Genomic DNA, 27,356 nt, shown 5'->3' with positions numbered 1-27,356 from the left:
TTATGGCAGGCATATTGGAGACTTGCCAAAGCAGGAAACTGGAACTGGTGATACAGGAGACCATTTTCAATAATACGTTCATAAGGCACACACAGTGCCAAACCCCTTGATACAGGCAGTCCTTATTTTGTCAGCCAGATTGAATGAGGAGTTTGGGGCCACAGTTATTTCTGGGCAAAATCTAATGAAATGTTCAGTCTAGAAACCACCATTTAATTCTCAGTAATACATACATGCTTGTCTTACAGTTGTCAATAAGGCCGAAATCATTAAAAAAAATGAAGCTATCATTCTGTTACTTTCACATCGTTCCTTGCCCGTCCACTCCCTATTGCCTTATCACAACTTCTGGGTTTTACTCTGTTTTAGTTAGGGCAGAGAGTACCAGCCTCCTTCCTCTTTTAGGGTAGGATGTTTAATAAGCACTGAGTACGTTAAAAAAAGGGAAGAAGTGCATCTAAAATATATGCTATGATTTTATGTGCCTTCAAATCAGGGGACCTTGAGCAGGTTAAGATGCTACAAGAACACCTATTCAGAGACGGACGTTTTGCCTTGTTAGTCTGTGTCACTCTAAAGCACATCAAAAGATGGTTTGAAAGCCATTCGTTCGCACATTCTCACTGAAGCAAGACACGCGCCTCTAGAGATCTCCCCCGCAGCAAAGGAAGTTACTTGATACAAAGGGAGAATCAGGAGGAGTCGTGGCAGGGTCCATACCAGACGCAGGTGCTGCTATGCAAGTATTACATCAGAATAGCACAGGTGACCGAGACACAGCAACAGTTAACCCAAATCTCTTCTGGATCGCTGTGAGAGGTACTCTGATGCTGCATATAAATGAGCCTCTTGCCTATTTTGACTGCTTTATTTGATTAGCCTTGTCAGAAGTAAGGTCAGGCCAAACTGTTATGGTCATTAAAGATGAAAGCCATACATCAGGGAAGCATCATTTTGTGAAGAACAAGGTAAGAATGTCACTAATCAGCTGAAGCACTAGCCTCATACAAATGTGGGTAGCTGTGTTGCCTTCTAGTGCTTCTCTCTTCTTTAACAAAAGACATAGTTCTGCAACAACTTTTGGAGCACTTCTTACTATGGAATTTATTATTACCTGTGGTTTTAGAGTAGCAGATCCATTTCCTTTTCCTCTGTGACCATGAAGAGTTACATCACCATGACACACTGGTGAGCGACCAGGGTACTGACATGTCCATGCTGCCGTGCTATCACAAAGTGAAACAGAGAGGAAGCATTTATATAAATGACCACCTTAAACACAGCTGTAGGGAGTGGAAATTCTTCAGTGAAATACAAAGACTGGCACAAAACCTAGGTTTATGTTCCATTCCTTTCTCTCCAGAGTAGTTGTGACTTTTTGATCAAGGCATTTTATTTTGGTACCACCTGAAACACATTTTTTAAATGGAGCCATGGGAGCTCTATGCTGCTTGCCCGTGTTGAAAACTACATACAACCACTAAGAAAATAAAACCTTCCAAGGCCATTAGGCCTTGACCCCAAATCTTAGGAGGCAGTCAGGAAGATCATCCAGTGAAAGCATTTTCTGACAGATGTTTCATGATTGCTATGATCTGTCATACAAAAACCTACCTTCAGTCAAAAATCATGTGGTTGGGACACAGCAGCACCGTCTAAAAGCTAAGACTAGTGACTGCATATGCCCTCTGCTCGCTGATCCAAGTTTGACAAACTGAGAACTTAAAGTGTATTGTGTTTGCATGGCAAGGTTTTGGTAGTGGGGGGGCTACAGTGGTGGCTTCTGTGAGAAGCTGCCAGAAGCTTCCCCTATGTCCCATGGAGCCAATGCCAGCCGGCACCAAGACAAACCCGCCACTGGCCAAGGCCGAGCCCATCAGCGACAGTGGTGGCGCCTCTGGGATAACATTTAAGAAGGGGGGAAAAAACTCTGCACAACTGCAGCCAGAGAAAGGAGTGAGAATATGTGAGAGGAACGACTCTGCAGACACCAAGGTCAGTGCAGAAGGAGGGCAGGAGGTGCTCCAGGCACCGGAGCAGAGATTCCCCTGCAGCCCCTGGTGCAGCCCCTGGTGAGGCAGCTGTGCCCCTGCACCCATGGAGGCCCACGGGGGAGCAGATCTCCACCTGCAGCCCGGGGAGGGCCCCACGCCGGAGCAGGGGGATGTGCCCGAAGGAGGCTGGGACCCCATGGGAAGCCCGCAACGGAGCAGGCTCCTGGCAGGACCTGTGGACCTGTGGAGAGAGAGGAGCCCAGGCTGGAGCAGGTTTGCTGGCAGCACCTGTGACCCCGTGGGGGACCCACGCTGGAGCAGTCTGCTCCTGAAGGGCTGCACCCCGTGGGAGGGACCCACGCTGGAGCAGGGGAAGAGTGTGAGGAGTCCTGCCCTGAGGAGGAAGGAGCGGCAGAGATAATGTGTGATGAACTGACCGCAGCCCTCATTCCCCATCCCCCTGAGCCACTCAGGGGAAGGAGGTAGAGAAAATCGGGAGTGAGGTTGAGCCCGGGAAGAAGGGAGGGGTGGGGGGAAGGTGGTTTAAGATTTGGTTTTATTTCTCATATTCCTACTCTGATTTGATTGGTAATAAATTAAACTGATTTTCCCCAAGTCGAGTCTGTTTTGCTTGTGACAGTAATTGGTGAACGATCTCTCCCTGTCGTATCTCAACCCACAAGCCTTTCATTATATTTTCTCTCCCCTGTCCAGCTGAAGAAAGTAGTGATGGAGTGGCTTGGCGGGCATCTAGCGTCCAGCCAGGGTCAATCCACCACAACTTTTACCTGAGCTTTTACCTGGAAGTTAAGAGACTATACCAATATGTGCTGTTCAAGTTTCCCCTGGAAGAGTCTCATTTACAGCCAATATTGCATAGAAGTTAAATCAGGTTACTAGCAGGCCATATTCCATGACAGAACAGACTATTTAAGCCAGAGCAGGTTCTCAAAATTTCCTCCCACGAAATCAATTTTTCTGATAGGAACGCTGCACTGATACAGACATTAAGTTTGCAAGAAACAGGTAGCCACGCTCTATTTAAGCGCTCATAGCTAATTTAAATACCCTGCGAATTTAAAGCAAGCCCCCCACAGTTTTCATGATTGATGTCCTCAAAAGACATTTTTCTCCTAAGATAGCTAAATGAACTAATGGGATCCTCCGCACCCCAGCACAGGTAACTGCGGCTCCCACTCTCCCCCAAAGGAACTCTCCTCTCCCCACCACCCAGACACCCACAGACCTTTTGCTGCGCAGGGTGCTGCATTACTGCTCTTCCATGCTAAAAGCCACGGCATCTCTTCTCCAATATTTCACATTTTTCTTCCACTGCTGTATTCTTGATCTTTTCATTTTAACCCTCTTTCAGTGTGCTTCACCTTCTCTTTGCACATCTTAGTATGAAAGCCAAGAGTTCATCAGTCCCCTAGTTGCCTGTAACAGTCCACAGCCATTTGTGTGTAATCCTGTTTTTCTACTCTATTCCACAGTGGAGAATGCTTTTGACAAGCCATAATTGAATTGTGTCAGATGTCACTGAATAAAGGATAAAATTTGGCAAATGCTGAAGTTGCCTTTATATAAGGCCTTCATTTCTTATTGAAACTAACAGGGAAATTACTTTTTGTATGTTTGAGAAGGGAATGGCAGAAAAGTAGGATAGTATTTGAGCTTGAGTTATCTCTGCTGCCTCTGAGGTATGCTGGCACTGTGGTGTGCTATGCGATTGTGAGTAGTCCAACAAACACTCTCTTAATTGCCTTCATTAGAGATCACGCAGATTTCTCTGGCTACTCCACAATCCAACGAACATGGTCATTTTCTTGCCCTTAGCTTGCTCACCTCCCCTTTCCCTGGGGCTGCAATTTCCTCTAAGTTAGAGAGCCTGACTTGTTTGCTGCCCCATTTCCATCAGAGTTGCTTGTGAAAGAGGAAGCAGGACACAGAAGAGGAATTAAATTACAATTTCCTGAGAAAAAGGTGTAAAAAGGGAAAATGTTGCAGTCTCATCCTGAAGGTGAGCAAAAGTTGTCTTGGGACATCAGAAATATCTAAGAGGTACTTGAATGGACACAAAAGCCTTTCAGGTACCCCTGAGTGGACACTGCTTCCCCACACGTGCAAACCTTGCCCCTTACCCCCACCGGCATGCCTCCCATCCCTTCTGCTTTCCCCTTCTCAGCCCCTCTCCCTCCACATGTGCTCACCAAATCCCTGTCACCAGCCAGAACGGGGTAGAACAGAACGAAAAAACCTCCGCAGCAATGTGGACTAGCACTCATCTGCTACAAAGCAAAATAAATATCACTTATTAATTAGCCTCGTTTTTTCCTGCCTTTTTGGTGCAGTTTTAGAATAGTTGAAAATAAACTCCAGAATATGAGCAAAGGGTTATGCGGACCTCAGTGCAGCTTCTACATACATCAGGAGGCCTTGCTGCATAATTTAGGCCTAATGCAATGCAGTTCTCAGGGACGCGCCCATATGCTGAGATTGAGCAAAGTTCAGTTTTCAAGGATCCCTTTGTTCCTTCTGTGACTACCTAGCCCATGTTCTCCTCAACCATTCCGTTTAACCACATATTTTAATTCCATCCCTGAGTAAGTTACATTCTTGGCTTTCCATTTCAATTTCCACAGGGCAAATAAAACTGATGGAAAGCGTTTTGACAAGGGTATTGTTATTGCATCCAGTAGCCTGAGATGACTCCAAATCTGGATATTACATTTAATGTTTCTGGGACAGATGCTGTTAGGTCTTTTCATAGGAACACAATATCATCTGCATACATTAGTAACTTCTGTGCCTCAAGTTGCATACGCTTTATATCCTCTAAAGTTTTCAGAGACACTGCTGACAATTTAATACTACAGGGGCACCTCAAACATTTTTTCATCACATAGTAGGGGAAAGGATAACCATGGAAGGTCATGCACCAAAGGGACAGAGTACCTTATGCATTTATTTCCTACAGCAAAAGCTGCAGTGGTGAGAAAAACTGCCCAACCCGTCCTCCTCTTAGTCCCAGAAGCCTGAAGAACCAAAGCTACTGCTCACAATCAGCATCTGCTTTTAGGCAACTAAGATTTTCTTCAGTTCAGCTGCCGTGCTTCTGAACTCTGCCTTCTTACTGCTGTAGATACTATGGACAGGACCTTCCCAGCAGCCACAGCGCTCAGAGCGTTGAGTGCTCCATGACGGAGCAACTGGTGTGAATGCAGAGTCGAGGTTCATCAGTGTAACAAGGTGAGCGATGAATAAAGGCAGTGAAAAGTCAACTGAATTTAAGACAAAAGGCAGTTCAGTCACATTTGTAACAAGTATTTCTGAGCTCACAGCAACAGAATCACTGGAGAATTTCATGTAGAACTACTGCATTTCCAGCGTGGTTACTTGGAGCTCCTTACAGAAGACCTCAGGCAATCAACTTTATTCCTGCATTTGTTAACAAGATGCAGAATTTGGTTGTTTTTCCAGTATTAAGAAGTTGATATTCTTTTGTATTCAGGGGAAAAAAAAAATCAAATCTGCATTAACAAGTCATGTTTGTGATTGCAAAAAACTTATAATTACATATACACAGAGATGTACACACAAAACATATGAAAAATGTAGTGTCTCACACACACACATTTCCACGCAAGCGACTCATCTACCAGAAAAAAAAAAAAAAAAAATCTCAGTTTTTTAAAACACCATTCCTTAAAAACAATTATTATAACCTTCAATCAGGGAAAGGACTCCTCTCTGCTCAGAGAAGGATGAAAGGGCTCTGTTCTACTTCATGACATTCAACCAAATATATACACCGTCACATGATCCACTCCTAGGCATAATTCAAGCACTGCTGGATCAGAAGTTTTTACACTTAACCCACAGGCAGAACATAGGAAGACACAGTTTGCATGCGCATACAGATGGACATGTGCACATATGCCTATACATTTATCCATAGCATTGTGCAGCAGAATTGAGGGAACCTAAAAACAACATCAGTACATGTTCTCACTGGGAGCCTCCTTCCTTACACACCACAGATATGACATCATGAATTCACATAGTATTTCTTAGCTCAGTGGATAAGCCACTTCTCCAGATTGTCTGTTTTGCTCATCATGACTGTAATCATGTAACAAAACTCTCTGAATACAGTGCCATTATTGTGGTTATTAATCATTCTGCTTCTGTTTCAAATATGTGCTCTAGAGACTGCTGGGTATACTGCATTACGCCACAAACTGAGTGTAAATTTACTGGTTTAAGGACATTTCAACATAAATTTACTCTTTCAATTTATATTTTTGTAAGCTCAAAAATGTAAAAATACAAAAAAAAAAAAGCTGGTGTCGATATAGCTGCTGACCTTTGTGACTGTAAACAAAAGACAGTTTTTAACCAGTAAACAACTTAGCAAATATGAAACCTGTTTTGCCAGTGCTTGGAATAGTCAGCGCTTAAGATGACAGACTCTGCATACAAATCAGTTCTTACAGGAAAACAGATTTCTAGACATGTTTGAGAGAGAATGCAGGATTTCCATGACTTCAGAAGCAGGCACCATTCAGACCATTTATTTTAAAATATACTGTATTAAAACCAAATTAGTAATTAAACAAAACAAAAACAGTGCAAAAACCCACCACATAGGCCTCTATCCTAGGATATAAATCCATTTAAGAGCATCACCTTGAAAAGAATACAAAGCTCCCTTTACGTCATAAGGACTTCACAGAGGCCCACAAGTCCACATTAGAAAACACATTCTGAACTTTAAGTTTAACTAAGTTAAGTGTCTAGCTTCCTTTTTATTAAGCATCAGCTGATACAAAACTCCAATGCCCTAAATTCCGTTGCCTTGGACATGTTCATATACACATACTATATTAGAAATAAATATTAATTTATCACATATACCTTATAAAAAACTAACAGGCATCAGATGGACTACCTTTTCTTTAATTTAGCTACGTACATTGGACCCCATGCTCTCCCTTTCTCTGGGAGAACCAGAAGTTCATGCTGTTGCGTACCACTGAGAAAAGTGAATTCTTGAGAAACAGCTTTGGCCATTTCACTTATGTCTACAGGCATAACATTACTGCAGGAGTTTAGAATGAGATTTATTACATCGCTGTTTTCTGCCTTTGATAGAGTGCACGTAGAATAGACCAACGATCCACCAGGACGCAATGCTTTAATAGCAGATCTGCAAATAATGAAAAAAAATTCAACATGAGAAGTGACATACTGGGGGTTTAGGAACATGTAAAGACTTATAAATCTAGAGTTATAAAGAGGTATAAATAAATATGAGAAAAATAGCATCATGAAAAACATCTTAACAGTATATAATTGACAGCTCAGGAAACTACCTGCAACACATTTTTGCTTTCTCATTTATTAATGTATTCGCAGTTAACTGAAGATATTTTTTTATACAAGTGACAAGTAGAAAGCAGCATCCATTCAGAGCTGTACAATATACTTCTAACATTTATATGCACAGCACAACTGTGAAAATGCTGCAACTGTGCATACAAAATGGGTTATACCACATCAAAAGTGCTAGTTAGATACTTAGCTAGCTGGGCTGCAATTTTACAAACCTTTCTGCAAATTCTGCAACATATTTAGCAGGTAAGGGGACTCGGGGGTTTCACTGAGCCACTACTTTTCAACCTGATTTCCTAAGGAGGTGTAACTTGCTGGATCATGTTGTCTGCTTATGTGTCCTTCACATAGTAACCTATTGACAAATTTTAACTAAACAAAGGCAAAACAGCAGCTTAAGATTTCAAGTATCCTGAAAGCTTCATGACTGCTGGTGGATGGACAGAACAGAGGTTTTTTCACTTCCCCACTGAAACTGAGTTTAAATAGACTATTTAGTTTCCATTAAAGCAGATCTGCAAGGTCCTTTTTCAGATGGAAAATGTAACCTATGAAAGAACAGAAATGAGATATGCAAACTATATTCACCTATTGCAAATTAAAAGAGTAAGGAGAAAAACCCCAAATCTTGCACCACCGAAGAGCATCCTTCAAATCTGGTGCCACCACATAACTGTAAGAGGAAGCCACACTAAAAGTTCATTTGCTATTAAAATGCTCCCCTAAGGTAATCCCTTTTAATCATACACTTTGGAGCCTTCAAGGACATAATGGCTCACAGACTGAGTTGTAAGCTAGTATTCAAACAGATCACCTCGCTGCTTCTGGAAAACAGATACAACTGGGCTGAAGCAAACACCACATTAAAATACAATTGTTCCCTAAACAAAACTTCTTTTGTTTAAAACCAGGAGAATCTGAACAGGTGAATGCTGTTGCTCAGCTTGTGACTATCAGAGAGACAACAAGGTCGGCGCTCAGGGGACTGCAAGTGTGTCACTGGGAATTTAGCAGGTGCACAAGGGCAGGGCAGATACTGGAAGCATGGACTTGTGGAGCACGATGACACACGCAGTCATGCTGTATGGAAAGACACTGAATAATCTTAGATTGGTAGATATTACTGACAATACTGCATTGACACCCCCCCCCCCCCCAATCTACAGGGAAAAATAAAAAGAAGAAAAAAAAAGCCCAAGAAAAGACCTCAAACCAGATGAGGTGAGCAGCCCCCAAATGCAGTGAGCCTGATTCCAAGCCCAGATAAACAAACACAATGCCACTGAAACAGCAATTCCTCCAGAGACAAGCTGAGGACTTGCTAAGGGTGATATCTGAACAAAAACAGTTGAGAAAGGAAAGAAGAAAATACAAGGGCAAAAAGACAAGTCCTTTTAACAGGATTGGGCCTTTTCAGGAAAAGAATCAATAAAGAAAAACCTCATCACAAGCAGGATCAAAGCAGATCACAGATCAAAGTTACTCTTTCTACAGAAAGTCCTGTCTGAAATAATAAGGAAACACCAGAACAAATGACTGTTTCATACATAGATAATACAACTCTGTTCACCTTCCCAGGTGAAAGCTCCTGCGTATTATATCCAATCTCTTTCTCTGGGGAGCGGACACATTATCTTGTTCATCTCTTCTGTGAGTCCTGGTTATGTTAATCAGCAGGCTAAGTACGTATTTTACTGGCATCTATACTACTCCAATTTTAGTTAGTGTAAAAGAACAGAGCACTCTCAACTGATGATGCTCGAAGAAAAATCAGTCTTTAATGCCTTTATTGTACCAGTCTTCAGTAAAAAGATGGTGAGTGAGCAGATGGCTAGCACATTTTGCCTAAGTGAGTGAGCAGTTAAAGTTCAGCCTGTTATAGGTAAAGAACCAGTTACAGAGTACTTAGGTAGTCTGAATACTTTCAATTTAACTGGGCCTAATGGACTCATTCTAGGATACTTCCAAAATTAGCTACAGCTATCACAAAACTGCAGGCTTACCTCAGACCTCTGAGTAGCTTTTGAGAGTCTGCAAAAATATTTAAGAACGTATCAGACAGACGTTGATACGGGACGACATTTACACCACCACTTTGAGACAGTAAAACAAGCAGGTGTCATCCTAACGTCCCTTCCAGATCTTATTTTCTAAAATGCTGCAGTTACCAGCATGCATTTGAATTGCCCAGCTCCAGATATTCATCCTTCTACCCCTCTGCATCCCAACACACACGCACTCCTTAGCAGGCTACAAAAGCACCAGTACTGGACCTGAGGCCCTAAGCTGTCTCCGCTGCCTCTCCAGCTACCTTCTGTGTTTGCAGCTGTCCTGCTGCAGCTGCAGCTGTGCATTTAAAAGGGCAGGGCTTACGCTGCTGCTCTCTGGCCTGTCTAAGCAACCACAGTGTGCCCAGATGTATGGAGGTAACTATCGTAAAGCAGAGCAGGAATGTGCAACCTTCCCTTCTCATCAATAACAAGCCAGCAAGAGAACTGCATGCTGATCCAGTGTCTCCTTGGCCTCATACTGGTTCTGGAAAACGTAAAAGAATTTTTTTCCCCCCATGTAATAGTTGCTTGCTTTCTAGCTTTCGCATTAGAACTCAAAGAGAACAGGGCTGAACTCTAAATAGGCTCTCAAAGTTGAGCTGATCTTCGCAGTACTGTTAGAAACCACCTACTTGACTCATTTTCATAGGATTTCCCCCTCCAGCTACACCTTTTCCATGCAGATGGGAATGCCAAGCCATGAGAGGGCAGCTCGTTGGCTTGGAAATGTGAAAGTGATTTTTGCATGAGAATCAAGATATACTTTTAGCAAACCTGGTAATTTTACTCATGGAAGCCGATAACAGCAACTGCTTTCCTACCTATAAGATAGATACTACATGAACGTTTAAACAAGTGAGAAAATATTTTTACTATGTAAAGGCAGAAAAGGTAAAGGTAAATACCAAAAAAGTAGATAAGCTACAGCTTACAGGGTTAAAAGCCTGGACACTTGCTAAGTGTCCTTTTCTTACCATATATAAAGTAACAACCATTCAAGACAACACTTTCAAAGGCACCATGCTCCTACAACTGAATTTACTGGGACAGTGATTCTGAGGAAAGAGCAGCACAGGCTTCTGAATGAAATCCTGAAAATCGCACATCAAAAACCCGCTAACTCTAAGCCTCCTTCACTTTGGAATCTTCACTGGCCCGTGACCCTAAAAGGTCGGGCTGCTCAGCGCAGTTATCTTTATTCTGAACCTAAGTAATGCATTAAAATATCTAAGGAGGACTACTTTGCGCTGCAAGGTTAATCAATGTATCTATCCATCTTGTCAAGTTCAGCAACAGTTGTTTCAGTGGCTGCATTCAAAGACAACCGACCGCCATCCCTGATTAAGCCGTGCTTGGCTTTTGATAAACCTGCACTGAGCTGCAAAATTCAAAGTGAAGAAGTGCTGGGCTCAAAGTCACACGGTGATACTGCGTTGGGCTAAGCAGATCAGGGAGTTTGGTCTCCTTTGTCATCAGCATGACAGAGAATTCATTTGTAAGAGAATTTGTTCAAACAAATTTAAGAAACTAGTCTTCCTCTATAATCAATGGAGGGAAAACAAGCTTATCCAAGGGATAGGTCAGACCTGGAGCCTAACTTACAGACATCTGGCAGAACCCACCACTGCTACTATGACTCCACCATCTAAGAATGTAAGATTCCTCTCACATTAGGCATCTTGATTATCCCCCAAATCCTTATTTAAAGCTCGACTCTTAGCTGAAGGAAATTGGTGCCTGCTATAAGGTACGTTGTAACTTCCAAAAATGGGCTCCAAACCTAGAATGATTAAAAAGGAGGCTAGGGCAGAAGACCCTAAACTGTTTTTTCACCTTCCTCTTGCTACAATACATTGTTTAAAAATAAAATACATTACTTAAAGGTGATTAATCTGCAGTTATTGTTCTCTTACTGGTACAGATAACCTTCATGTTTATTTAAGAACTCAAACTTTCAGTCTGAATACAGATCTAGTTATACTTGATTTCATCATTTTAAATTCAGGTATATACATTTACCCTATTGAATTTTACATGTTACAGGCACTAATGCTGCAAATTGTCAAGCTTCATATGGAAAAACATAATAATACACATTAAAAGCGCAGGAAACTTTTCCTGGAGCATCGTGACTTGTTCACCTTTCCCTACAATCATTTTTGGTTTAGTAACATGACAACCCCTTAGTACTTAGCGGTAGCGCCTCTGGGATAACATATTTAAGAAGGGGAAACAAAACACCCAAGAGGACACAAACTGCAGCTGGAGTGAGGAGTGAGAGTATATGAGAGGAACAACTCTGCAGACACCAAGGTCAGTGCAGAAGGAGGGCAGGAGGTGCTCCAGGCACCGGAGCAGAGATTCCCCTGCAGCCCCTGGTGCAGCCCATGCGGGGCAGCTGTGCCCCTGCACCCATGGAGGCCCACGGGGAGCAGATACCCACCTACAGCCCGGGGAGGGCCCCACGCCGGAGCAGGGGGATGTGCCCGAAGGAGGCTGTGACCCTGTGGCAAGCCTGTGCTGGAGCAGGCTCCTGGCAGGAGCTGTGGCCCCATGGGGAGAGAGGAGCCCAGGCTGGAGCAGGTTTGCTGGCAGCACCTGTGACCCCGTGGGGGACCCACGCTGGAGCAGTCTGCTCCTGAAGGGCTGCACCCTGTGGGAGGGACCCACGCTGGAGCAGTTCGTGAAGAACTGCAGCCTGTGGGAAGGACCCACATTGGAGAAGTTTGTGGAGGACTGTCTCCTGTGGGAGGGACCCCACAATGGAGCAGGGGAAGAGTGTGAGGAGTCCTCCCCTGAGGAGGAAGGAGCGGCAGAGATGACATGTGATGAACTGACCACAACCCCCATTCCCCATCCCCCTGTGCTGCTCGGGGGGAGGAGGTAGAGAAAATCAGGAGTGAGGTTGAGCCCGGGAAGAAGGGAGGGGTGGGGGGAAGGTGTTTTACAATTTGGTTTTATTTCTCATTTTCCTACTGTGATTTGACCGGTAATAAATTAAACTTATTTTCCCCAAGTCGAGTCTGTTTTGCCCATGATGATAATTGCTGAGTGATCTCTCCCTGTCCTTATCTCAACCCACGAGTTCTCATTATATTTTGTCTCTCCCCTGTCCACTTGAGAAGGGGAGTGATAGAGCCGCTTTGGTGGGCACTTGGCATCCAGCCAGGGTCAACCCACCGCAGCTCTTTTCTGGGGTTCTGAACACAACTTTAGTAGCTATCAGCATATCACAATTTATGTGACTTTTGTGATATCAAATAGTCCAAAATTTTAATGACACTTTCGATTCATCAATAGCTTGGACTTACAATAGCTGGAAAACTGCAGGATAGAGTGAGATTCGCTGGCACATCATTCTGTAGAAAGTTGCCTGATGCTTCCCACACTTGCTTTAAACTACTGACATTACTGCTTTATAGCCACCGAATCCACAGTTAAATCTTTCCAGCACATAAGCACATGACACATCTGTAATCCAAACAAAAGGGTGGTTAACTTCCATTCCATTCAGGGAGTACTCTAAAACAATTTAACACATGCAGATTGCTCCCCTCCTCATACTAAATGATGTTTTTACAAAAAAAAAAAAGTATTAGCAGTACTTTATATTTTTGCAGGGTGTGTCTTTGGACACAGGTTCCATGGCATGTATTGTACTATGGAAGTCAGAGGTACAGAAGATGCATTAGAGTAATCCATCCTAAGCCCTTGTATTACAGGAATACTGAGTAAGATTTGTTTTTTTTTTTTAAAGAAATACATTATTTTAAACCAGTTTCATTTAGTTTATTTCTCAAGATTTACTTTAAATCTAACAATGGAGAAGATGCTAACAATATATTAGGGAAAACAGAGCAGTATTGTTATTTAATATCTCAGGGAAAAACAGACCACTTAGAGCCACACGACAACTCTAAACCCAGAAAACTCTTACATGCAACTAAAACGTAGTTAGCCAGAACCCAAAAAGAGGATTTTTCACACTTACAGAAAATTAAACATGATAGGCTGACATTTTGTTCGTTCTAAAAGTCTTGGTGTCTCAAACATCCTATTTAGGCAGACAACAAATACATATTTCATACTACAGGTAGCACCTGCATGTCCAGCCTACTCCTCCTGTGCTTGGGTTTATGTCGCATGCCGTTGGAAGGGTCAGCATTAATTATGTTAATCATTCAACCATTTTCAGTATTGAAATAAAAAGATTACATATTTTTTAGGGCAATTTTGAAATAATATAACATTTCAACAGTGCCATCTTTTGGCAACCGGGATGTATTTCTGCTCAATATGCAAGACAATGTCTGATCAGAATAAAAACTGCCAACCCTTTTTATAAGCTATTCAAGAAACAAAGCAGCTCAAGACGTATTTGCTTGTATCCTCAATCTTACTCTTTTTATTGACAAAAGGTATCACACATTTCCTTCTTCCTCTTACAAGAGTCCAGAAACATTGTGGTAATATGGCCTGCATGTTAAAGGTTTTGCTTTTTTTTTTCTCCAAACCAAGTCAAAATGAGAAGGAAATTCCTCCTGTGTCAAAATACTTTTTTTTTTTTTTTAATACTTAACAACAGGTGGTGATAGAGGTGCACAGGAGACAGAGACGCTAGTTCAAGTATTCTCTCCATACCCCAAGCATGTATTCCCTCTGCTACCCTCTAAGTAAGCTTTGCTACTGTGGAGAGACACTGCAGTTCAACACGGTAGCAACAGGAGAAACACGAATTGAACTGCTTCTTCTTAGCATTAGATTGAACTATAAATAAAAGTAGACACAGCCATCAAAAAAAAGAACCAACAACCAAACACCACAAACCCAAAAACCCTACCCTGTTCTGCTCTAGCCAAAATCTGTCCTGAAAATTCTGATAAATCACATTTCTATAACAAACAATTTTAAATTGTTTTAAAGCAAGACTGAACCTTCAGTTTAACGTTACTGAGCTTTCTCCTCTAATGCACGGTGAGTTCTGAAATACTCATCCTGTTAACACCAGGCTATGAGATATCCTTCGCAATACCATTACAAGGGCACTGCAGTTCTGGTAACAGATCGGTTTATTTGCTGTTCTCAGAGTTAAGAGCCGCAAGCGCCAATGCAACACTCAAGAATTTTTCTTCCACTCTCAACGCTGCAGCTGCCTTGCACGCTCACATGCTGGGTTTCCGCACGCTCACTATCACTAACAGCAAGGCTGTTTCTCGCTGGCTAGCCTCCAGCAGCCAGAAGTAGTCCACTTCTCCTGCTGTGACAAACCTTCAATCCTTCTGCTGTTTCAGTCACCCCAGAATTACCTTACCTTCTTACCTTATACGCTCTCAGAGGTTCATCCTTCTTCCCAACTTAAACTTATTATTTACAAGAAGAAAAACATCCATAGCCCAGGCAGAACCTTCTCAGCTAGAGAAGGGAGAATGAAAGACCTTTGAAGCCCACTACAGACTTTGCCACACAGATTTAGTGTTTTTCTTTACAGCTTATGAAACACACATAGATAGAAAGGACTGAAGGTGGAATTAAAGCAAAGTTTGTGTCTGAATTTAAATCTGTGATCCTAAAACAACTGCCTAGCTGCTGGGTAGCTTATTTGCTTATTTGTGCTGTTATTTATTAATTCAGTAAATTTTGTTTTGCATCATAAGGGACTTGATCTGTAAGTTACTCACAGGGCACTGCCAAAGGCTTAGGGAACGAGGCAGTACTAAAAATCAGAAGCTATTTATATTTTAACACCTCTGATCGAAGACAACATGGAGCCACAACAACGGCCACAGCACTCACTCTTTGTGAAGAAATTCAAACTAACTATGAGTCTAAAAAGCTTGGTACAATGACTGTACCTCCAGCAATATATCCAAGTGTTTTGGGGAATGGCACAGCACAAACATGCCACATTTAAGCATAAGAAATTAGAACAAAGAATAAAGGCTCCCTGTCCAGTCAGCAGCTATTGAACCATTTTCCTCCAGCGGGGCAAGGATGCATGGAGAGGGAACACGGTCTGCACAGCAAGACACCCTGAACAGCACACTCAGTCTGGAGCCTGGGGCCAGCAGTCTATATAAACTATTCAGCTTTTCCAAGATGGAAAATGGTTAAAGAAGGAATCATCCACATAACCCACAGAAGATTTGTTGGTCCAACAGCTGCAATTCTAACAAATTCCTGGTGGAGCTAATTGACTAGACAGTTACGGACAATGAGTGGACTAAATGGTCAGCTACAGAGGAGCAAGAGGAAAAATTCCATTGAAAGAGATGAACAACAGTGTGGAGAAGCAACACTCAGTGCAGTTTTCCCAGCTTTCCCGTGTGTCGTCTTTTCCTTCTCCACAGAAAGTGGCATCCACCTCACTTCCTCCCTCAGCTCACCTCTCCACCTCTGGTGCCGTGGTTCAGAATTCCCTCAGGTCACTCCAAAACGTCCCCGAGGGAGTTGCTGCGCAGGAGTCCAGCATACTCTGACACAGAACTCTGCGGCACAAGATGGGTGCCATTTCTTAAGGGACTCCCTTGTGCTTCTCCTTCCCCCACAACATTCAGCCTCGCCATCCTTTTGATGCCTGACACTAAAACTCGAGCAACTTCTACAATGGTAAATTTTTTTTAAAGGCTCAAATCAGTGGCTCTCCTTGCCTTTGCAATGAACATTAAAGGCTGAGATTTTTTTTTCCATCAGTAGCCAATCACAAACAAACTGAATCACTTTGCCTGGACAGGACAACTAGTTAATTGCGAGTATCTTCCTTTTTACTTCATCATTACATGCCCATGTGCTATAAAGGTCTTTGTCTTAATCAAAGCAGAAATGGTACAGTGGTACCACATGCTAAATATATGATGGCATATTTATAAAAAACAGTTTTTGCCTTCCACCCTACAACAACAAAAAAACCCCCACAATTAAAAGCACACAATTCCTCTTTTAGGTACACATGGAAAACTCTACATTTCAGTGAGAACACAGGGGTGACACTGAATGCAGGAGGAGGAGTATCAGGTTTTTTCCAGTAAATCTCAGTATTTACTACACACTATGTGAAAAAGACTCTTTTTCAACAAATAGATCTATGACTATATATATTCTATGAAACCATGTCACTAACTTTCACATACCAGAGAAAACAGAGCAGCTTGTAACTTAAGGTTTGTTATATTTGTGTCTTACGTTTTCACCAAAAATTTTAACATTTATTCTAAGAAAGATATATTTTCAAGGGTCTAGACTGGAGAAAATGAAGTGGGTCCTGTAGCACGTAGATTAGCCTTTAGAGACTTAGGTTGCCAATTCTACCTGATGACCTCAGGTAAAATGTCAATCTCATCTTAACTTCCCATGTGTGCAGATTGGTAAACCACCATACAAAGTGGCTGCATTATCAGCAGTCTCTGCTCCAGGACTGAAGAAGCAAGACAAACAGAGATCAAAAGCTTTATGAAGCTGCTTGCACAATACCTGGTTACTTATATATGACATTAATTAACGGTTTAAGGACCCTTTAATCCAGAAAAATAGGTTCAGAATATTTGGGTTGAGGTGTTTTATTTTTCCTTCCAAGTAAAAGCATGTGCACAACCCTCTTACCTCCCAAACTATTCAATAAGAAAAAAAACCCCAACCCAACAAAACCCTCAAAACTTCTGGTAACCTTTTCTTGAAAAAGATCAGCAATTTCAAATACCATGTTAGGACTGATATACAAAGCAAAAAAGTTCTTTGTACAGAGGGAAACATTCATTTTATGTAACTATTGTGCTTCACTTGCATAGGGTTTGTAAAGGAGATACACATTATACAGAACAAGACACAGTTCCTTAAAAATCATATTTATAAGCAAACACAGGGATTGAAACATTTCATTAACTAGGAAGAATAAAGAGTTTTCTGGATATCTCAAGCCAAGATTAATGCTTCATCCTGAGTTCTGAAAAATGGGAATACACACAACTCAAAAGAGATCAGCTAGGAAAACGAGTATTTTGTATGGCTTATTTTGCCACCAGTAATCCAAAGCGCACTTCAAACTTCTCATGCACCCCGAATTCCTCCAAATCTCTTAACTTTGTGCGTGTGTGTCTTAGGTATTCAAACCAACCTCCTTTGTAGCGAACTACTAGGGAGAAAAAGAGGTAAAAAAGGAAAGTCAGCCAGTATGTATCTTTTAAAGTTAGTCTGAGCTCCTGTGGACCAGAACTCTATTAAATACCAGAGCTGTTTAATTACTGAGAGATGTTGTTTATAGAAGAGCTACAGTAGTCTGAATTCCTTCGCTGCATATTCTAAATTGTATCCTGTTGGATTTATTTTCAGCTGAACCCTAACAGTTTCTTCAGCTGCAGTAACTGGTCTAGGAATAATTACAACATCCGTAACAGTTTCACCATTAAGTTATTATGCACTTGAGCTTAACCCAAAATTTAATTTCTAACTGAGAACTGATAACATTGGTAAATTCACTTATGGGAGCCACTGCATTTTGTGCTAGCATTCAGTATCAGGAAATGAACATTCCTTCCTTACTTTGCAATTTGTTTTCTGCATGAACACTCCAAATAATAACAAGATTTGCAGCGTGTTCTTGGATTATAGCACTCAGCAGGGATGCTTTGGTTTTGGTATTAACAATCATTACAATCTCAATTTCCTTCAGTGGTGCCCTCATTGCTTATAAAATTTGCTGTTCAGCATTTATGCCACTTATATACATTTCAGATTTTATTCAGAGTGGAATAGGAAGATTGTTGCATCAGTTTCAACACTTCCTTGAGATCTTCATTCTCTGAAGCCTCTATGTACTTAATAAATCACACTGTATTGCAAAAAATACTTTTCCTTCCTTCACTTCCTATCTGATGTCCCCAGCTTCCCCCCAAAGCAGATATGCTAAAAAAAAAAAAAAAAAAAAACCACCAAAAAAGAAAAAGTACAAGATGACCAAACCCAGAAAAAGATTACAAGATTACAAGTGAAGCATCTCCTTAATTAAGGCAGAGGGAATCTCAAATTTTGGGCTGAGAGTCACTTGATAGAGAAATAAAAATAGAACTCTCCCTTGCATTTCATTCTTCTCATTTGTGTGTTATACTTAATACTACTGCTAAACTGAAATAATGCTTGGTTCTAAGCTTCATCTTCAAATCATACAACATTTCTTACAGTACTCTCAACAAACTTGCTGGGATCCAGCTTTACACTTGTTTTTACAGATACAGGAACCAAGGTGAGAAGTGCCCACGAGCATAAAGCACCAGGTCATCTGAATAGATATGCCAGAGGTAGATCTGCATGAGCTGACTCACGTAAGATGCAGTACAGCTGGATTAATGTAGGTTCGAGCCTTCCTGAATATTACTGGAATTAGCAGAGATGGCATTCAAACTCGATTCTTTATTTCTAATTATGCACCCTAAAACAAAGGCTTGAATAGGGTAGCATTCCACAATTTTAGTTTCGCCAAACCTCTAACGCACTTGCATGAATCACTTAGCCTTTCCTGGTCTCATTTTACCATTTTCTTTTTGCCTTTCACACAGGATCTGAGATGTCTTTAGTATTGGAAATTCATTCCAAAGTGATCAGATAACAGGAACAATAAAAATACAGTGGACAGCTATACCATTTATTAAGTATATGTCAAATACTTTACCCGGTAACACTTGTAATCTCTAACTCTTGAACATAACCATTTATTTCATATGCTCCAAAATCTTTTAAAAGACAAAAAAATACTCCAGTGCACATAACAATAGATTGGTCAATCTACAGAACTACTCACACCTACATTGAGCAATGAAATTGAAATTACCATCCTTTTACTTCAATTTACATATCAAAATATTTTGTCCTTACAAATCAATTCTTATTGCTGTTACTATAGTAAAGTATACTTTGAACAGAAGCAAAGTTATCCTCTTGATTTAGGAATAATTCAATTAAATCTGATTTGGACTGACAGGAATGCCTCCTTTTTTAAAAAACAAGGTTCCTGCTGTCATGAGTTCTCCACTTCAGGATTACAATCTGGAGTGATTTATGCAAATTCTCAAAATTTCTCTGCATGATATATGCTTTCTTTTGGTAGGGGTTCACAAATTGGATTTTATATGTCAAATATTGAAAAGGGAAAACTGAAACAGGTCAGTGTTTTAAATGTGATTGATTTCTTCAAAGGAAATGGGTGACATGATGCATTACTGCAATAAGATACTCATATTTCTGTTATAAATCATTGGCTTCTGCTAGGCCTTTTTCAACTGGAAGTCACGCAAAACTATCTTGAACTGCTGCAACTTTCCATAAAAACTTTCTTTTCTTTTTTATAATATGTTATTTTTCCCTCAATTTGCTTTGACAGATGGACTTCAGGCGTGACTGTTACTTTACAAGACACGCTCAAGTCTAGGAGATGTTATTGGGAAGTCACTTTTTTTTTTTTTTCGCCCAATGAGAAAAACTGTAGAGTTTGAAATGTTTCACAAATGCTAGCCTATGGCTGGTATCATTAAAAAAGTGTAATACATGACAACCTTGATTTGGATTATTGGGTGGATGTTCTTGAAAAATAACCAAACAATCCTCTCTCTCCCACCAAACCCCACATTCTTTTACTGTTTTACCCTATCAATTACGATCAGTAGTCTTTCCGTGCTGCAAATAGCCGAATGGGTATTAAATTCAAGCAGCATGCAAGAATGTGCAACAGTGGACTCAATCTATTCATATAAACAGCCTAGAAAGCAAATTCTGAAGCAGCATTAACTAATGACCTAAGTGATGGTTGGTAACCAGTCCTGACTTACAGCTCAGTTATCAAAAAGACTGTAATAAAGAACCATAAGGGATAATTCTGTGAAAGAACAACAACAACAAAAGGAGTTTGGGGAAGAATGTCCAGCTTCACAGGTTTATAGACTACTTTCACAGATAGTTAAAAAAAACCCACTATTAAAAATTATATGCGTGTTTTTGCTTCAGCTGAGGAATATATCCAAAACCATTTTAGCTGTCTCCACCAAAAGTATTTTGACATGGTACCAGACCGTTCTGAGTCATCTGAAAATGGACATATATGTGAATAAACGAGTTAAGAGGACTTGTACAGCAGTACGGTAGTAGAGGACCTAGGCCTCACTGCTTATATTACCTCATGTAAATTTCCATATTCACATTAACCTAGATCAACAGTTTATTCTACACAGCATTGCAACAACATATTCTTCACATTCTTTTCGCATGCTGAAACCTGGTTTTGGTTATTAAACATGACAAACCTTGCCTTCATGTCATTTTTATTAATTATGAAAAGCTCCTTTAATAGCTTTCCTTTGCACTTCTCACCTTAGCAGCTGGAATTGTAGAGATGATAACTCCTTCCTTTGTATTAGCCTAAGCGTAGCTTGCTGAATATCAGAAGAGAATAGCCAATTTCTGTCGTTGGAACAAGGAGCATCAACCAGTACCTATACAATAAATAAGAGCAAATAAGACAATTCACAATACAGATACTCACTTTCCAAACGCTGTGTGCCAAAAATCTACTCAATTTACTTTTGCAAACACTTAGAACACCCTTTTTATTTTCCATTTTAGGGGCAGAAATGATCTAATTGCTATTTTGAGATGGTTTTGTGGAATTATCAGGGGCAGGGGGGAAGATTACTGCTCCAGAAGTACCCTCTACCTGAACAGCTCTCACTTGTTCCCCTCCTTCCTAATTACGCATCATGCAAAGAACACAGCTACAAAGTCTTCAGAATTCACTACCAAGGCTAACTGGGTGACATCATCTAACACACAAATAAATGCACAACAGGCTTCACAAAGCGATTCCTGAGGCTCTGCAAATCCTGTACGTGACCTTGGTTCCCCTTGGTAGGGCAGATATTTTTGTGAGGGACAGAAAAAAAAGAAAATTAAAGAGAGCAGCATAGGAATAAAAAGAAGCAGAAATATCCTTTGCTAATAAGTAATAACATTACCTTGTCATATAATTCAGGCTTAAGATCTCCAATCTGTCTACCATCCAGTTTAGAGACCATTATTGAGTTAATCAAAGGATCCGGGATGAAGGATTCTATTGTCTGTTTCAACCATCTTGACCTCAAATCATCATATTCATTACAGTGAAACTGACCTTAGAAAATTAAAAAAATTAAGTTAGCACCCTAAAATAAGTCTTTATATTTTTTCTGCTTTGTTTTTTTACAAACATAAGGAGTTACACCAATTTCAGAAGTTCTACTGTTTTGCCATGATTGCCATAGAGTTTACACCTTATGTGCTTATGTTATTGTGCATTTTATAACACTGCTGATTTTTTTTATAAACCCGAGTAAATTTCAACGTGCTCCTACAGAGCAATCCATAAATATTTACTAGCAAATACTTACTGTAGCAATAGACTTCCACAGTAAAACAAACTTTAAGCATGATCCATATCCAAAGACCAGTGCTAAGTAAGTGCCTTTCTGGGCTCCTTGAGCCATTGTCTAAATGAAGTATATGCCCCTTATTAATTAATTAATTGCCTTTTAAATAAATAAAAATGAAACATCAGTTCTGTGTATCCTAAGCCAAGCAGTCCAACCCCTTACTTGAAATTTAAGCCAGAAGTGTTTTAACAAAAGCCTTTTGGTTGCACTTACTTTTAAGAATGTAGCTAAAGTAGTTACCCCTTCAGAAGAAACACTGCTGTTGCTTCTACCCAGACCAGAAACACAGCATGATGTTTATTCCTCTTAGTCCTGTTTTCTAATTTAGTAAAATTTCTATTTTCATGTCTCCACAGGTTGTCCTACACCATGTTTGCCAGACATAATATGGTACCTCTTAGCATTCACTGAGGTATATTAAGAATCAACTTCCTTACATCTTAACATTCTCAGCAACAATTTGGTATCTTCAGAAGCAGCCATGGGATAAAAGTGGTTTTTTTCAAACCTTTTGAAAGGGCAATCCATATTTAATTTACCTCACTGGCATCACCTCATTCCTCTAGAAGAGGCAGGGAGAACCAGAGGCAATCAACAGGTGCAGGTGGTTATAGTAATGGTCTCATTAGTAAGAACACAAGGTCCTGTGACCATTTTGAGAGAATTACTACCCAAGCTAACACGTAAACTTGGAAACAGCAATCACAGCTTGCTTTAACTCCCTGGCCTGGAAGACCTGAGCTGCTGCTTGCTGTTGCCCTCTAAACACTGATTATCTTAGTACCCTTCTGCAACATCTAATTGGGTTGAGACACAGAGCTTATTAAATACTGATATAGGCCAGTTTCTCATCATAAGCTTTCTCCCTCTGCCTAGATCTTCCACATTTAATATGTCACGGTCTATTTTACATCAGTACACTTAAACTTACTTATGCTATTTGCATAGCACTGGCCAGAGAGGTAGCAGAGGAAAAGGAAAAAAAAAAAAAAAAAAAAGAAAAAAAGTACAAGTATTCTAAGATTACAGATTACTTACCTCCCTGGGCCAAGAAATCTACATGATTTTAAGTAACTTCTTGAGAAGTAACAATAAGGGAACCAGTGGAGAAGAAAAACATAGAGCTACTCCACTTTTGTCTGTCAGTCTGCAGTAACCTATATTTAAATAACTACTGCATTTTTCACCCTCTTTTAGGTGAAAGGACTTCATAAAAACCTTACTAAACAGCATGGAACTACCTGGAATATAAATTGTCATTTGGTATTTCACCCCCAATCCAAACCTTGTACAGAACACAGGCACAAGTGAAATAGCCCAGGCACAGAGCCAGGGAACAGCTTCTAACAGCACCTCAATACATTACCTGGATAGGCACACTGCAGTATAGCTACTGATTTACCCCCTGGTGCAGCACAGAGATCCAAAACGTCTTCCCCATCTTTCACTTCTAACGCCAACACTGGCAACAGCGAAGCAGCATTCAGCAGATAATATTCTTTCAGTTTACCAGGCTGGTGCTTTTGGGCAGGGAATCTCCCAGGAGTTCTCCTGATGTAACACTTCAACGATGCCGGCAGATAGGGCAAAGGTCCTTGAAAGGCAGGATGATATCCCTTCACACTCAAGGTGTTCTCCAGTTCAGTGGACTGGCTGAACTTGTTAAGCAGGACAGCGTACTGCCAGCACAATGGGCATGTGAGTACATCTCTAGATTGAAAAAAAAGGAAAAGCTATTTAATAACTTGGCAAACAAAATGAGCTTTCCATAGTGTGGGAAGCCTTTTCTTACATAAGGGTAGCAATCCCACCATTGGATAATTCTGGTACAATCAAAAAGGAATCGTTTTGATCACATATGACTAAGAAAAGTATGCAGGAAAATAATTTTAATAGGAAATCAAGCCACCGTTTTCTCCAATTATTGCATTTGAAACACTAACTTCTTCTGAAACAAGACGTTCTCTATTTTTCCTAATTCTTTAACAAATGACTGTAGAAGTTATAGATTAGGAAGCATAATGCTCTTTCTGACTATGAAGTACTTTCCTAGGGACAAAGAACAACTGTAATATTAGTTGTAAATATCACAACAGAAACAATCACATTGGCTTTGCAACAGTTATTCCAGCCAACACTGTAAAATGCAGTTTTTAGAAGTGTTCTTTTGTAAATATCCTTTTATGTTCTGGAAACATTGGGAAGAAAAACTTAAACCAACAGACATTCCTGGAAGAGAGTGAAAAAAACAGTGGTTATATGGTAGGAACACGCTTGTTCGTATTTCAGGTCACTTTTTCAGACATATCTTACGTGGATTGCCCCCATTTTCTATCTGAATTTCTCTCACTAGTTTTTCATTTAGCCTCAAAAAATACCCCTCAGGAATATCCACTGCCTAGAAGAAAAATACGCATTGATCCAACCTAAAAGAGTTTTTAAGTTGATTCACTTACGTAGATGTATAGCATTAGTGGTTTGTTTTGTTTGTTTGGGTATTTTTTTAAACAATGGAGATGCTTATTTTAAACTACTTTTTAATCCAAACAGGCTAAACCAAAGAGGTCACTCAAGAGGAATCACATGGTTTCTAAGACTGATCACATTAAGATGCTTTTCCCTTCAGAGTAACATGGCACTGATCATGGAAGCACTCCTCATGCACTTTAGGTCAAAGTCAACTGCTCTTCCTCAAATTCCTGCTGAAAAGTATAAAAAGCTAAGCAGTGAACTTCTCCAGGAAGGGTCTTCTGCTGGCTTTCCTATGAGCAACAACCACCAGCTACCAGGGAAGGGAAGATGTCTTCTCTCAATACCACAGCCAGTTCTTTAGCAGCTGTGTGATCAAGGCCCAAATTAAGTGATAGCCTTTCTGTACCTGTTGTTAATATTCATTTTCTTCTAACGAAAGAAATCAGGTGATGTTCTTCTAACATCTTTTTTCCAGTCTCTCAAGATACTATAAAGCTGTAGAAAAAAAAAAAACAACCCTAACAGCAGCTGTTAAGTATAAAGGGATGCTTTTTAGACCACATTTTTACAAAATGGTCAACAAACACGTAAGATGGCAGCCTCCTTGCGGGCGCACATGCATACAGGAGAACAGAAACTTAATCACATCATGTCAAGGGAAAAACGAAAAAATTCCAAGTTTCAGTCATCTGTTATTTAACACTTTTATGCTAGTTCTAAACTGAAAATAAACTGACGCAGTTGTTACAGTCCGTGACTCTCTTCAAAGTTATTTTACGAAACACTCAAAAAGTAACAGAACCTCTCCTCTCCCTCTCCCATTTCCCCAAAACAACAGACCTGACGCTGGTCCATATATCTCCCAGTTGCGTTGTGTACTGCTTCTCAAAATGATCCAGAACGACTTGACAAATCTGCTTTTGAGGCTTCCCTTTTGTTTTATTCTCCAGCTTCAGAGAAAGGAGGAAAAAAGAAAAGCAGTAAAACCAAATGAAGCCCTCCCTAGTTCTCACTAGAATGATTAAAAGAACATTTTATCAATTTAAATCAACTTAGTATCAGTGATATTAGGATGCTCAAATATCAAGGTCACATCACACATGCGATCAAGGCGTAACAGAAATTTTAGAGAACAAACAAGTTAAGCTAGTGTACTCTCCTCTCCTTCCCTACCTGTGAAGAGGTCATTCAAAGCAAGCTGGTAATACTCCTCCGTGTCCGCTATGCTAATAATACAGTGGTTCCTGGGACTAATACACCAGCAGCAAAATAATCAAGGCATGATTATGATCCTGCACTATGATCGCCTCTGCCAAGATGTACCCATGTGCTTAACTAAAAGAAATAAATTAATTCGAACCATTGTGGAAGTCAGCTGGAGTTGAGCCACAAAGCACTGCAATAACTAATTTACTCCAGGAAAAAGGGAAAAAAAAAAATCTGTCATACTTTTTAGTTCTTTTTTTTTTTTTTTTAACCTATGAAAATTGTGTGTGTTATTGGGGGTCATACTTTTTAGTTCTTTTTTTTTTTTTAACCTATGAAAATTGTGTGTGTTATTGGGGGAAAGGGGGGGAGAGAACTTTTGGCAAACTTGCGCTATTCAGAAGGAAAACACTAAATGTTGCTGGCTCTCCCTCCCTAAGGGCACGCAGCAGCCCCCCCCTCCAAGCACCCCACTACCCTTCCTCCCGCTGCCCCTTCCTGCCCAACACCGGTCCCTCCGAACAGGAACTCTTCATTAACAGACGGCAGAACCTGAAGGACCTGCTAAGCTCCGGGTTACCTCTGTTGGCTGTTAATGTCCTCATTAAACATCACAGCGCATTTGCGGGTCCGATTTTTGTCTCTCTAACACTAAGCGACCCCTTTCTAAGAGGGCCGCGCTGCCTCACGGAGGGAGCTGCCGCCGCACCACAGCCACGCGTGGCACCGAAGGCAGAACGGGATGCCGAGGAGCTTGGAGCAGGGAAAGCAGGGATCCGCTACGCGCCTCTTTACCGCGGCGGGACCCTGACGCCGGCCGCCAGACGGCACCGGAGCGCTTCCCGCGGCCACAAACGCCCCCGGAGCCGCCAACACCCCGCAGGGCCAACGCCGCCGCTCCAAACTCGGAAGCTGCGCTCTCAACAGACGGGCTCTCCGCGCTGCCCCGCCGGCGGGCGGGCGGGCGGGCAGGCGCCGCGGCCCCTCTCAGGGGGAGAAGAGGCCGAGGCCGCTCCGGCCGCGGTGTACGGGCCCGGTCCCGCGGAAGGGCACCCCCCCCCCGGGACGCGCAGGCGGGGGCCGAACGCCCCACCTGCCCCGCTTCCGGCTGCCGACACAGCGCCGCGCCCGCCGCCGGCGCCTCACCTGCTCCGGACCGCGGGCGGCCGCTCGCCGCGGCGGGAGGGCGGCCCCGGAGCGGGGGGGCAGCGGCGGCGGCAGCAGTAGCCGGGCCGCCGAGCGCGGCAGCCGCATGGCCGGGGCCGGGCCTGTGGCCGGGGCGGGGCCTGGGCCGGAGCCGGCGGGCGCCCCCCGGCGGCCGAGCGGGGGCAGCTCCGCCACCGGCCCCTCCGGGAGCCCCGGGCGGGGGGAGGAGGGGGGGCGGTCGGTTCGCCTCTCTTTTACCGTGGGAGGCCCCAGTGCCCTCGGCCTCTCCAGCAGGGAGAGCAGGACTGTGCCGTGAGCGGAGCCTCGGTTAATCAATCAACTTGCAAAACTGGTCCTGAGCCCGGAGCCAGCCCGAGCTGCTGCGGCCATCCAGGCCGCCAGACCTCTGCTGGCGCCTCTCGCCGGTCCCGAGCTCCTGGCTGGTCCGGGCTTGCGCAGGCTTTGCAGCTGCTCTTCAGCTGCGCGGCAGCCTCCTCTAAACCAGACCGGAGATCAGCTCCAGCTTAGCCTGCTGCTACTGCATAGATACATCGACAGAAACGGGAATTATTCACGCAAACGGCTTACGCACGTTTTCAGATAACCCGTTCTCTGGGAACAGTAACCAGGAGAACCACCAGACACCCGTT

At 42.0% G+C, this 27,356-nt stretch overlaps 1 protein-coding gene across 1 annotated transcript in view; it reads right to left on the bottom strand.

Annotated features, from left to right (window-relative positions):
* Positions 1-26,814, bottom strand: part of NSUN3 (NOP2/Sun RNA methyltransferase 3) — a 103,800-nt gene extending 76,986 nt beyond the window's left edge. Inside the window, exons 1-6 of the mRNA XM_075711763.1 lie at positions 26,707-26,814; positions 25,195-25,304; positions 23,249-23,592; positions 21,430-21,584; positions 20,789-20,910; positions 6,946-7,203 (exon numbers count right to left, since the gene is read on the bottom strand). Coding sequence (XP_075567878.1) covers positions 6,946-7,203; positions 20,789-20,910; positions 21,430-21,584; positions 23,249-23,592; positions 25,195-25,304; positions 26,707-26,814 — 1,097 coding nt within the window. The remainder of the gene's footprint in view (positions 1-6,945; positions 7,204-20,788; positions 20,911-21,429; positions 21,585-23,248; positions 23,593-25,194; positions 25,305-26,706) is intronic.
* Between the last annotated feature and the right edge of the window lie 542 nt (positions 26,815-27,356).

This window comes from Pelecanus crispus, chromosome 1 (assembly GCF_030463565.1).
Source record: "Pelecanus crispus isolate bPelCri1 chromosome 1, bPelCri1.pri, whole genome shotgun sequence".
In the NCBI taxonomy this organism is placed as follows: Eukaryota; Metazoa; Chordata; class Aves; order Pelecaniformes; family Pelecanidae; genus Pelecanus; species Pelecanus crispus.
Note: the sequence above shows the minus strand (reverse complement) of the source record. Positions and strands in the feature narration are given on the sequence as shown.